General features: G+C 39.7%; 1 protein-coding gene across 1 annotated transcript in view; it reads right to left on the reverse strand.

The window, feature by feature from the left end:
• vn (membrane-bound neuregulin protein vein) overlaps window positions 1-13,973 on the reverse strand; it is a 160,116-nt gene that overhangs the window by 7,775 nt on the left and 138,368 nt on the right. The window contains 3 exon segments of the mRNA XM_072302118.1: window positions 3,276-3,381; window positions 8,433-8,566; window positions 9,797-9,959. Coding sequence (XP_072158219.1) covers window positions 3,276-3,381; window positions 8,433-8,566; window positions 9,797-9,959 — 403 coding nt within the window.

Genomic DNA, 13,973 nt, shown 5'->3' on the forward strand with positions numbered 1-13,973 from the left:
CAGATAAAGAAAATATCCAATTTTTCTCTATTTTCTATCAGGTTTTTAAAATTTTTTCTTAAGGAAATAGCCCTATCAATTTTCTAGACGGAAAAAAGATCCATTTCGTGGACAGGAACTAGACCTATTCTCTTTGGTAAATAGTGACACTCACTTTAAATTTTCCGTCTCCTTTTCATAATGCTACCTACTTTTCCTTCATTTTCTAAATTTTTTTCATTGATATCTTTTCATAAAAAATTGTCATTTTACTACTTGCGATATTTTAAATTTCGAGGGTTACTTTGAAGTAGGAAAATTTCGCAAGAAAACCAATGGAACTACTTTGAGAACCTCAAAATTTCGATTAAGCGTAGATATGAGCTTTTAAACTTTCCAAATTTAGTCCGTGCTCTCCTATTGAGTCGATCCACTGTGCGGCGGAGTTGGCGGACAGGAGGAATGTAGGAAGAGCATTCCTGTCGTTGCGGACAGGGATTCCTAACCACCTGTGCGGGAGCGGCTCCTGTTGTGTGATTGATCGTCGCTCATGTATATTGTCTTCAAGTGGCTAATATTTTCAATGATTTCATTCCGCCATTTCACTTGCACGGACTGGCGCATTCCGCGACGGAATCCTCGGAATGCCCCCCCACCCCCCCCACCCCCCCTCCGAGTGTGTGTTGATGGAAGCAAAAGCCAGGAGCCGGGCAGGGGGAGCTAACAAGAGCCCGCGCACGCTCCATATCGTTATTCGCATCGACGTCACGGGCATGAGGGCCTTTCGCCATTTCCAATGCTCCATTTTCATCCCTTTCCAGCCCCCGAAAGTATAGACTCATACGGACAACGCTGCCGTGGGGATAAATTTTCGGAAATTTCGGATATTTTCTGGTGGATGCAGATGACCAGAAACTCCAGATAATGGGTCTTAAAACTTAAACAAAATGTCACGTGATTTCTCTTTAAAATCCTACGTTGACAATGATTACACAACGGGAGGTTCGAAAAGTAACTCCTGAGCGAAATATTCGCAATTATTTTTGACACATGTGAAATACAAGTCCACTTTGTATACTGCCGTGCTAAGGGAAAACGCCGTATGAACCTTCAGGCGTTTCCATATTTTCTTTACTAACCAACGGATTTACTGGGAAAATTTCGAACATTTTTCTCCCAATTTTTCAAACAGTTTTCTTCCAGATTTGATCTGAAAAATCGGAAAATTTTAAGGATAAATACGCCAAACTTTCTTCATAAATACATGTTTTCTTCGGGAAAATTTGGTAACTCTCGACTGTTCATACGGCGTTCTTCTTTAGCACGGCAGTATACAACGGTTCGATTCGGAGCTTGGCACTCTCGATTATTCGACGGCTAGGCGAGCTCCTCGAAAGTTCCTTCATTTTTCTGGGTATGCAATTTGACTACTTGGAAGCTAAAATAGTTGCTCGGAGCCAAAACAAATTAACCGAATCGTCGCTTGGCGCTTTGAATCGACGAAGTGTCGGATCGCGTATCAGTGAGTACTCTCACGGTTTCCTTATTAAGTTTTTGCACTCAGCTCAAGATGAGCTTTTCCTTTTTCCATTGGATTTTTCCGATTATCTCGACGATTAATAAAAGTGTGGACGGGAGAACATTTCAACGTTTTGACAACTCGCACCGTCAACAAAACTTCATCCGCGATGAAATATTCGAAGGAAAAACAACATACACACTCATAAAGAGAAATGACTCCGTCGAAGAAATCAAATCGGTGAAATCTCATTTCGTATTCGTAAGAAATTTCATCCGGGCTCTTTGAGGTCTCTCGGGTTTAATCTTCCGAGAGAATAAAAGTAAGACTCAACGGAGCAGAAATTTTGACGTCTGAGGAGAGCGGATCTCAGATGAGCCAGTGATAAAATGATCGTTTAGAGGTGCAACTGTTTTCGCTGTCCTGGAAACATTTGCGACTTACGAATGCGTGGAAATAAAACAACTCCAGGAGCGGTTTCCACACATGGATGAAAATCCTGTGATTCTCCACTTTCCTCCGGGTGATTTGGGAGATTTTCAAACTGGCAACGGTGGAAAATCCGTTGAACCCTTACTCTACGACTCGGGATAAATTTAAATGCAAGCGTCGTAAAAGAAAACAAGTGCACTGTTGCCAACTTCACAAAAAAAGCTTGTTCCGATCATGGAGAATCCGCTAAAACTGCGAGATCAAAATCATGATGGACAACGGTGTGTAAGTTGATGAAGTGTTTGACGAACGGGGCGTCATTATCATGGGTTGCGATTTTCCAGCGACGGAGGGCGATAGATGCTTGGAAAAATTGGTGGAAATTGGAGCAAGAACTATTTGCAACAAAGTTTCCCGCTGTCGCTGCGTTACGTCGCGGTTTGATTTCAACTCGGTTCACTTTTATCATCCCCGTTGTGAGATTGGAGCGGAGTTCTGAGATTGAGTATGAAACCAAATGAACGCGTTATTTGAAGAAGGGTGTAACCGCCAAACTTTCAGAAATTGAGTTTTTGGCGGAATGCTCTTCTTTATCAATGAACACATCTCGTTACCAAATGATAATTCCTCAAGTGTGTTGTTTTAACATTTGAATATCTCTTCCATGATAAAAATGCGTGATTCCTAGACCACCTCTTCCACAGAAGGGTGCTCCCTCAGGGGAAAAATCACGAGCGAGGGCGCAAAATGGACATATTTCTGCCAAACGGAACTATGTGCATTGAGCCATGAACCCTGAGACCCTTAAGAATATGTGCACAGCAGGGCTCACGTCACAACGGACATAGTTCCGTTTGGCAAAAATACGTTCAACTATAATTTTAATTATTGCCATGGAACACGCATGCTATTTGCTTGTCATAATATTGCTACAAATATCTGTACTGAGCTGTTTCGTATAGGGAGGGTGTATCCACCAGGTTCGAACATTGTACTTCTCGCTCAGTTTTTCCGATCCTACTCATTCACACACTTACATGGCACAAATGGTATTCAGAACATGGGTTGATTTTTTCGAAAAGAAACATGAAGAATTCTCGACGACATCTACTTTTTTCATGTTTTCTCGAAACTAGGCTTTTGGCGGTTACGCCCGTCTTCAGAAAAATCCGCGCAAGGATTGACGTTGACTTGACTCGCCCAGCAGAAAATTTTTTCCGTTGAAAGGAATCCCATGGAATCCTTGAATTGTACTAAAAGAGATAAATGACTCATTAATCCCGATCACTTTTTTAAACTTAAAGTATGGATCGTTTTTAAATTTTAGATGGACAGATGTACTTACTGACAGACTGGCTCGCCAACGGTTTCATAGTATGTACAAGTACCACCGTTCAGACAGTAGGAGTCGATTGGACAAGGACCTCCAAGCAACGGCCATAGTGAGGTTGCTGAAATAAGAAAAAAGGCACAAATAGAGACATCGAATGGGATTCCGTATCTTTGGGTGAGAGAATCGCTGAATCGGTCCGCGCTAACTTAACGTAAAGAAGGTTTCCTTCAAAACACCGGATATGCAACCAAGAGTACACCCCTGCTGAATTGTTTACACACCTGCTCCTTGAAGGCATTTTATCGTGCGCCGAAGATTGATTGCAGTGGCGTAGCGTGCTTTGCGATCTATCGATATTTCCCCATTTGAAGCTGTCGTAAATAATCGATTATTTAGAGGTTGGCTGCAAACGCCCTGTTTATCGATACTTTTCTATAGGTTTAAATGACCGATTAATCGATATATCGCTAAACACACCACGCCACTGATTGATTGTATCTAGAGAAGAGGGAGCTTTATGTCATATGCCTTACCAAACTTTCCGACTAAGGTAATCGAAATGTTGAATCGCGGAAACCAAGTTTAGGTTCAATAATCGAAACCGAGACCGAAGATAACCGAATGAAAGTGTTCAATAGGATATCGATGACCGAAGTGCGAAACCACGTACCCCCGTTTGCAAGGCTGCAGACCTCCAGTTGTACTTTCACAATTGCCACAAAATTAACAAAATTAAATTTCCGGACATTTCCTTGATTTTCCTATCACGTTTTGGTAAAATTCCCAAAATTTTGTAAAAATTTGGTAAATCGACAGTGAAACTGAGAAAACAAATATGTCTCCGTTTGTGGCGTTGCAGATTTTCTGTCGTACTTCATTTTCTAAGAGGAAAACTACTTAATGTCAATCTCATGAATGTTAATGAATTTTCTTCTTTGCATGAAGAATATCCTGTGAAAACTTTAAAGCATGATAGGTTGGATCTCCTTGAAAAAAATAGAGTAGGAGCAGAGATCTTGATTCTCAAGTACCTTTCATATTACTTGAACGCCCCCGCAGGTGCTCTAATGCGGAGCATGTGGGCGGTCTAAATGAACTTAGAAGAATGACGAAGGGGCAACAGTGGGCGATAGGGGTAAAAGCTCTCGAGCCCGGCGCCGGAAAATGAGTAAAGAGAGGCGTCAAGCCGACAGGAAGGAAGTGTTGACGCAATAGAGTCGGAGAGGAAAACCAAATTTAATAAAGCGTCACGTGAATAAAACTTGTCTGGAGGTGAAGGCGCAACGAGAGTTGCGCTATCGGCCAACTCCGAGATAATCTCCTATTTTAAGGCTCACAATTACCCAACGCTCCCGCATTTCCTCGCGTCCACTCGTCAGACTGAAAAACTGAAGAGCTCTACCTCACATTCCGCCTTCATAATCGGAAATATTTTATTCTAATGAGCCGGTTGCAAACTTCAGCTGGAGTAAAAAACGGAGAAAATGGCTCAAAAATCACGATGAGCGTAGTGGAAAAGTCCGTGATGCATTTCTAACTCCACGATCTGCACAAGAAATATGCGTCTTTTTAGCTCCCTGCTTTAAAAATACTGGTGGCATTTCATAATTACTGAAAAAAAAAGTTGCTCGACTCGAGCATGATAATTCTTGAATTTGCCGCCAAGACTTTGTTTCATCTTGATTTGAGCTGACGTTTTCTTGATACAAGCAAAATAATGCTTGGGTTAAGCGAAAAAGTAATTTCTAATGAACAGCAAAATTCTTGATTTAAGAAAAAATACTTCTCGGCGGCGAATTTAAGATTATTTTTTTTTCTCAGTGAAGGAGTCGTTTTCTCCAACCCTTGCACACTAGGATGCTACACAACATTCACCATGGCCGACGCCAACCCGGAAAAATAAATCGGATGCATCCGAGTATTTAGTAAAAAAACTTGGATATTAGACTCATGATTATTTATTTATTTTTACGGAATGTAAAAATTAGGATTTTACTATTTTTATGCGTTTCATGCCATACGCGCCCATTACGGTTATAAGATACTTTGTCGAATTTTGTTTTGGTCCATTTTACATTATGGTCCAATAGTTAGATAGGTCGAAAAGAAAATTAGTCCTACTTTTTTTAGTCCTCTTTATTACTTTGCCCTACAGTTATGTGTCTGATGATCGAATTTTATTTCCGTCCAATTTATAACGGAAGTAAATGTTAGACGAGGGGAAAATACCTTGTGTCAAGAGTCCTCATCTTCAGGACGTTGCGGGTTGGAATGCAATTTTAGATGGTACGCGAGAGCCCTCAGATACGTTTTGATTTCACCGTCTGCTTTATACTGCGCATACGTTCGTTGGGATGATAATGTGAAAATCCCTCAAAAATTCGCTAGGACGAACAAAATTGGACGAAAACTCCTGAAAGCCCCATTAGAGAAGTTTTAAAAAGTTTCATAGTAAAGTTTGGTGAAATTTTGCATCTCTGGCCGTTGCCGGAGCCGACGATTTTCGCGGGCGTAGTTCCGGAAGTGGAGGCTGCGAAAATCTTCTCGGTGCCAAAACGATGAACCGATATGCGGTTTCCGGGGACGGAAAATTTGGACATTAACTCTTGAGTAATGAGCTGTCGGCGGTTGTCAGGCATGCTTGCCGCATTTTGAAAAATAGCCGCCATTCTTGTCTCCGAGCCGTGGACCAGCTCCAAAAATATCGGTTCAGTACGGCATCCCGAGTCAGATCCACACCTGGGAACCTCCATCGGTAAATTTAAATCACCGCGCAACGTTAAATTTAGAGTCGAAACTTGGTTTTGCCGATTTGCTCTCGGGCTTTGTCGGAAACTACATTGAAGTAAATGCTCCGTGTTTTGCTTGCTACGAATCCCAGACGGTGTATGATTATCTCCATAAATTAAAAGAGAAAAAGAAATAACCAGATTTACATGTACGTTCATATTTTGATTTATCATAATTTCATATCAATCTATCCCGATTAATCATGGCTCATCCCTAATTGTTCCAAAAAATCACAATTTTCACCTTTTTTTTATTATTGATTTATTTATTTCGATATACCTCTCAAAATACCCTTATTTTACCAAATCTTCCGATTAAATTGGACAATTTTAACTGAAATTAGCCTGCACATTTTCAGATTGTGTTAAACTTTTTCTGATGTTTTATTTTTTGATCAGAAAACCCAGCAGAACTGAAACTTTCAATTGTCAGATTATATCCCTCATAATCTAGAGTTGATAAGCAAAACATTCATGTAGGTTTAATGATTTAGTTCTCTATTGAAACAAATAATCGTAGGTTAAAATGATATGCTCTTTAGACTTAACGGCTCGGGACTGAAAGCGGCTGTCATTTGTCATTAGTATCAGTGACAATCAAATTCGATCGGGGTGATAAGTTTCCGTGGACTTCCTAGATTTTTCCCGGACCCCTCTTCAGGACTATTTTTTTTTTTTTGGGGGGGGGGGGGGGGAGGAATGCTACCTCATAAAAATTTTTCTCACAAAACTTATAACCGCGAAGTCTCTTAAAATTGAAAACATTCAATATTTTTGTGGGGAAATAACAATTCAAGGATCCGCAGAAAATGACCCTTACGATGACGTGAATGACGTCATCTGTACTAACTAACTGCTGTTCCTGCTGTGCTGAGGAAGAGCGCCATATAAAAATTTAAGAGTTGCAAAATTCCCTCGGATAAAACATGTATTTTTGAGATTTTTTTTTTTTAATTATCGATATTTGTGATTGAATTGCAATCAGAATTTTCTGAATTTGTAGAAAATAGAAAATGAAATAGAAATGAATTTTCCCAGTAGATTTGTTTTTATTGACGGAAATATAACAACGTCTGAAGGCTCATACAGCGTTCTTTCTTGGGACGGCAGATTTGATCCGTGTTGAGAATACTTGTGAATATCTCTTTCGGGGGTTGATTCCTGGACTTCCCAATGTGGAATCGTTTCCTACATAAGATTTCCGAGCAGGGTGTCTACTAAAACAAGCTTCCCAAAAATACACAAATACTTTTACAGTAATTTTTCAGTACATTCCCTAGAAATTCAGTACCTCCTCAACGGAAAAATTCAGTACTTTTTCAGTGCCTCCATTTATGACTAAATTCAAAAAATTTAAAAAATTTGAATTTCTCTCTCAAATTGCGACAAAAATGAAAAATTTCGGACCTTTCAGCGGAATTTCCGTACATTTTTAGTACTTCCGGACCGGGCTTTCAAAATCAGTACGATTTCCGGGCTTTCCGGAAATTCCGAACTTGTAGACCCCCTGCCAGGAGAAAACTTGTGATGTGTGCTTCTATTTGGACCGCGTTTAACAGAAAGGAACCAAGCCACATCAGCTATTGCCAAATTTAACTGGGCAATTCAATTTTTTACGAGAGAACGTTGGTGTGGATTCCTTGGACAATTTTAAGAAATTTGCTTCGTACTATGGAGAAAATCCACTGGAATTCGCATGAAAATCCGCATAACCGTTTTCATGTAAAAATTAAATTGCCCGATTCAATTTGTCAACAGCTGACGTGGCTTGGTTCCTTTCTGTTTAACGCGGTCCAGTTGAGACTTCGTCCGGTGGCTCATTCTCGGAGCCTTCTAGGTTTCCTCTGACTCTTCAAGAATTTGCTTGAGTCCCTTTATACCCAGAGTTAAAGACAACTCGATTATCAGCTGACTGGCAGTCGGCCTTGGCTGGCCATGGAGGCCGAAACGAGTGCACCCAAACAAACGATATTGAGGGATAAGGATCAGGAATCCTGCGATGTCTGTCACACAAAAACATCAACAAATTGATCAATTAAAACGAAAATTAGATTGGTTTGTGAATAATTTCTTAATCTATTTTCATTTTAGACCGATGGAAATAACAATTACTCTTGATAAACCACAATTAGGTAATATTTTCATTATTCTTGTTCACATTCGAGGTACCGCCATCTTGGTGCACTCGTTTCGGCCTCCATGAGCGAGAACCAACCAGAATTGGATTTTTTTTAGGCCACTTTCAGCCCAACCAAAAGTGAGTTGTCTTAACTCTGGGTATAAAGGGACTCTAGAATTTGCCACCTTGTTGAAGAAAGAGGGGGAAAGAAGAAGAAAAGTGATGGAAAAGAAAGGATATAGGTAATGTGTGGATACGCACCGTTATCGGATCTGGCGTGAACGGTAACGGTGGACCAGGACGTTACGCTTTGGCCGGTAACGCCAGTTCCGCGGCACTCGTACTTCCCAGCGTCCTCAATTTGTACTTTGGGAATGACCAGCAATGATCTTCTTCTGCAAAAATACCAAACTCCATTAGCAACACGCAACACACAACACACATTCCGACTCCGCTTTTGGTCTCCGTGGGAGAATCCGAGAGGACATTCTATCAAAACATTGTTCTATAATTTAAAAAAAAAAAAAAAAATCTCCTGGCTGATTATTGCCATAGGCCAGTTGGATTGCATTTTGCAAAAAAAACCACTAGCATTGCAATGATGCTAAGATTGTGCAACTTCACCCTTTGCAATGAAATTGCGAAAATTGTGAAAAACTATGAAATTTAGATGGTAATTTTTGTCTTAAATTTACAGTTTTTAGCGAGTAAAATAGAAACTATTAGGGGATAATCGGGTTTTTCCTCCAAGACAAAAGAAGTTGCACAATCTTAGCAACATTGCAATGCTAGTGGTTCCTTTTTGCAAAATGCAATCCAGTTGACATAGTGCAAATTTAATCATTCTGATCCACATTTTCTGGCCAAAATTGCACGTAGAACATGTTTTGCGCAACGGAGATCACTGATAGCACACCGAAAGAAGAAGGATTCTGATTTAACATTTTGAATGAGAAGAGTGTGCGGCAACTCACAAAAGGTTGAGAAAAACCACCACAGCAGTTAGTTTTACATCTCGACATTGCTGAAGTAACTGCTGTAGCTGTTAATTCAGCGTTTTGTTAGTTGTCGTACACTTTTTTACATCCAGAACGATAAACCTGCATCCTTTTTTTGTCGGTGTACCTTCTAGGTAAGATACTTACTTTTTTATTTGCATGTTTGCACAATTTGAAAAACGAAATGACTAAGCGATAGAAAAAAAATATTCGCGGTTTCTTGAACAGATGCCCTAACCTTTTTCTCCCTCATTATTTTTTTTAAATTTTTAATTCTCTAATGAATTCCAGGTTTTCCCGGTTACTCTCGCTTCTAGACACGATGCCTTAGAATAAACGATAAGAATGAAAGATAGAATTAATTATTTAATTAATTAAATTGTCAAGCAAACCTTGCTACGCATATTAATATTTTAATCAAAATATGCTTCCTTGTGAGATTCATTCGTGAGGATTCAGCATAGATCTTGTCGGTAAACCCCCGACTAGACGCCGAAATCGGGAGAGAGTGTAGTTAAATTTTTAATCTGCATTCTGCTATTTTCGGGCTTCTGCAATCTTGCAATCCTGATGCCATCAATAAAGTCAAATGCTAAGAGAAAATACTTATACGTTGATTCAACTTACTTTTTATATTGAATTTTCGTCCTTTTACTTGCTCTAATATGTACACCATCTTTGTACCATTGTAGTAACGGCAGTGGATTACCTTTACATTTGCATACTAACGTTAATTGTTCTTTGACTTTCAATTTCAGGTCTCTTAGACCCTCTACACTGACCGGTCGAACTGAAACAGACAAAATGAAAGCATAATCAGAAATGGTAGAACTCATGAAGATACTGAAAACATTAAATCAATAATTTGCATGCATTTGTCTTCGATCTTGCATAATTTTTAACCGAATTAGATTCTGCAGAGCCTTTAAAAAAGTCCGATGAATTCATTGAAATGATGTTCATATGGTACCTTATCACGAGAAAAGCCTGCACATTAATTTTCTAATACAGTTAAAACTGGTTTAGCAGCAATGTAAAGTTTTACTACACATGCTCAACTGAGCCCCGCTGATGAGTCAATTACTGCCTGAAGCCAAAACGCCTTCACTTCGGTGCGTATGCAACACAAACATCCATGGAGTCCGAATAGTTTCATCCAGGCGCACGGTGGAGCGAAGCATAGGAATGCCTAGTCATCGCCTTTGAAATGTAAATATTACTTTATTTTCAAAATATTTGCATTTTTAAAACGTGGCAAATATCTATAAAACCTTTTCCAAGCTGAATGATCTCAATGAGTCGTATTGAAAGAGACTGTACAACAATGAATAAAAGAGGGAAAAAAACCTAGAAGCACGCAATCTTTGGTTTTAACCCATTTGTACATCGATATTCTAGAGTCAAAGACGTCCAATTTCGAGCTTTTGGTTGCGCGTATACCACACGGCAGCACAGTAAAAGCACAATATTTAAAAGAAAAATTAAAGTGCTTTAGAAATCATTAAATTTGACACGGAACCACCTTAATTTTTACAAAACATACATTAAATTTTCCTTTAGTACGTACTTTTCCCCCCATCAATTTAAATGAGAGCAATCCATGCAGAGAGTGCAAACATTTCAAAATCATGAGTTGAAAACCGTTGACTCCGCGAATTTAAATATTAGAGCCTAACATAGGGCGGAGTAGCGTGCGGCCAGCGCAAAACGCGCACTGGCTCCTACAAACCTAAGGGGATACTTCACGCATTGCGCAAAGCTTGAAGTATCCCCTTAGGTTTGTAGGCACCATCGCGCGTGTCGCGCTGGTCGCCGCGGCGGCAAGCAGCTATTTCGAAACAGAGGTGTTGCACAAAATCATACAAAATTGAAGGCACTCCAACATATTAAGAATGACAGGCATCCCCTAAGAGTATGGAACTTTCCTCGCAAAATAAATCAAGATATACTACAGCACAAAAAGAGAGCGGCAGGCGTTACACTCAAATTCGTTTAGTATTTGTCACATGAGCCACTAACTGAGGCATCGATTGTTTCTTTCCTGTACCTTCACTCAATTCCAGTGTTACCTACTTTGTCGATGAAGTAAACAACTAATGAATTTTATCCCGGTGTTGTCAATTGTCCAAAAAATACATTGTTTAAATGTATTAAAGCGCCGCCGGTCCTCGAAATCGCGGGAAAATTAGGTAATTTATCATCAAATAATAACTTTTCCTTTAACTTACTTTAATGGGTCGGTCTTTGTTTGGACTTCTTATTTTCCCATCTTTGAGTAAACTAATGGACGTTTCAGTGCGAAATTTTCAAAGAACAACCTGATAAATCGTGCAAAATTTGGAACAAAAGCGATGACCATTCGTCTTTCGAAAAACTGATTTGCGACAGGGAATTTGTACATCTAAATCTAAATACCGGTATAAAATTCCCTAGGAGCAATACTGCAACTATATAATGGTTTGATTTTTTCCTTCTAAAGTCGTAAAGCCTCTGGATAACTTATGCGTTTAGGACCTCGGACGAGTTCATTACTAAAGAAGAAGAATTAGACAATTTCGTGGAAAAAACTACGGAGGATCCACAAATGACACGAGGTACATGACAGAAAGAAGATGTTTGGGCATATGAATTTATTTCTTAGCTCCTCGCACGAAGGAACGTCACTCCATGCCAAGGTTGCAAAATTAATTCAAACGATTTAATTTTTTACAGGATAGTACCCGTACTACCCGTGCGATTTTAGACCGAAAATGTTCTGATTTTTGCAAGAAGTTGGAGGAAACGTCGATGAAATTTTTAGTAAGAAATACGTAAGATTGTCCTGGTAAAAATGCAATCGAGGAAACAAATTGGTAACGTCAAAATTTGGTTGGGTTCTTACGTGAAAATAACGACAATTTATGGAAAAAAGAATTATGTGGAAGAGAACCAATCTAAAGGAACCAAAAAAAACAGGAATTGCGTACGATTTTCACATACCCCCAGCACAAATGAGGCGTTGGGTGCAGAAAGGACCTTTCTAGGTTGCGGTATTTCAGAGTCCCCACTGCTAATTTACATTTTAGATAGGATGCTGTTGCGTGAGTTTTCCGAAACTTTTAGTTTTCAGCATTTTAAAATTATAAAGTAAATTCAGTAAAAGCTTTGACGAATTACATGCATTTACTTTAATTACAGTGGAGGATACGTTAACGGAGATCCTGAGATGCCGCAACCAAGAGATCGTCAACTTCCGGCCAAATTATCAAAGCACCATGCGATATTTAAAAATTTCCGCGCCATTTTATTTTTTCACAGACAAATTCAACGGAGCTGCCCGAAAATTTCACTAAATTTTCTTTGTGCTGCCGCTAGTTCAAAATTCAGTGAAATTTCCAAACAGATTTAACCAACAATTTCTCTGTAAAAAAATAAAATTGCGGTGGAAATTTTTAAATGTCGCATGGCGCTTATGATACACTTTCGGCTTAAGGTGACGAAATGCCCTTTCCTATTGAAAAATAAAACATGGGAGGAAGTGCGGCAACGAGAAACGAAGTTAGGCTGATTCTAGTTAAATCCGTTGGCATAAAGTTGAAGGCGATGAAGAAGATAAGTTCCCATGGCTGGCTCTATATTTTTTTTTCTATTGGCAAGATCTGGATCGGCGGTAGCAAGGGAACGGAGACGCTCCAAAGTTAACTCGATAAAATGTGGCTCAACCTCTTTGCGCTGAAAACAGACGAAATACGCGGAAACCTCCTGCTCCGGTGCCGGGAAAACTGTTTTTCTTGCCCACGACTGATCAATAGGCTAGAATATCAAATTCATCAGCCGATGACACGAAGGAACATCACCGGGTCGATTCTTGAATGGATATCGAATGACCTAGATCGATTAATTGCATTGCTAAGATAGGGATTTATCGATTGTCGATTTATCGATCGACCCACAGATCCGCGGGGGCAACTCACTCAGAGTTGCCGTCTCTTTCTTCGCATCCTCCAGCACACGAGTCGAACCAAATCGGGCAGGGTTTTGAGAATGGCGCACTGTCGTGAAATTCCGTGGATAACCTAAAACATTCATCAAACAGCTCAAAAAACTATTTCTCAGAGGAGAAAAACCTAATCAAAAGTTGACTAAACAAAAGCCAAAATTAAAATTGGATCATATTTTGCAATAAGGAGCCACTATCCCCGACTCTTCTGTAAAAGCACCTTTTTGCTTGGGGAAACCAATGGCATATATGTTATTTCTAACATGAGCCAGAAATAGTGGCTCCTTATTGCAAAATGTGGACCAATTAACCTATCAAGGCAGCGCCTAATACTGACATAAGCCAATCAGCAAATGTCATTTCCCGCGCCTGCCATCCGAACCCACAAATAGTATCGTTCTCGACGGGTTTTACTTTGCGCATTTTCAAGACGGGGTTTTGTCGCTGTTTGTGCTGGAAGAAAAACTGAAAACATCCCGAGAAGCTAAGTCATCATACTAGCAGGAAATGAATTATGAAAAATGGGTGCCATCAACCCATTAAAAGCCAAGGATCTTCGTAGAATATATGGAGTTCTGCGAAAGAAGCGCAAAATGTAGTATTTCCAGCCGACGCAGAGAAAAGAAAATTGTTGCTCTTTTACAATGCTTTTTATGTGGATCTGAGATCCACAGTATGAGCCGTGGTTGAGCCTGATAGGTTTAAGCTACGTATTTTTCTAGTGGTAGTTACAATGCGTTACTTTGGTAGTTATAATTTGTTCAGTCCCAGTAATGCTGCATCACTCATATCTGGATCGAGCATTCATATCCGCGGCCGACCTCG

Source organism: Bemisia tabaci, chromosome 7 (genome assembly GCF_918797505.1).
Source record: "Bemisia tabaci chromosome 7, PGI_BMITA_v3".
NCBI classification, from domain to species: Eukaryota; Metazoa; Arthropoda; class Insecta; order Hemiptera; family Aleyrodidae; genus Bemisia; species Bemisia tabaci.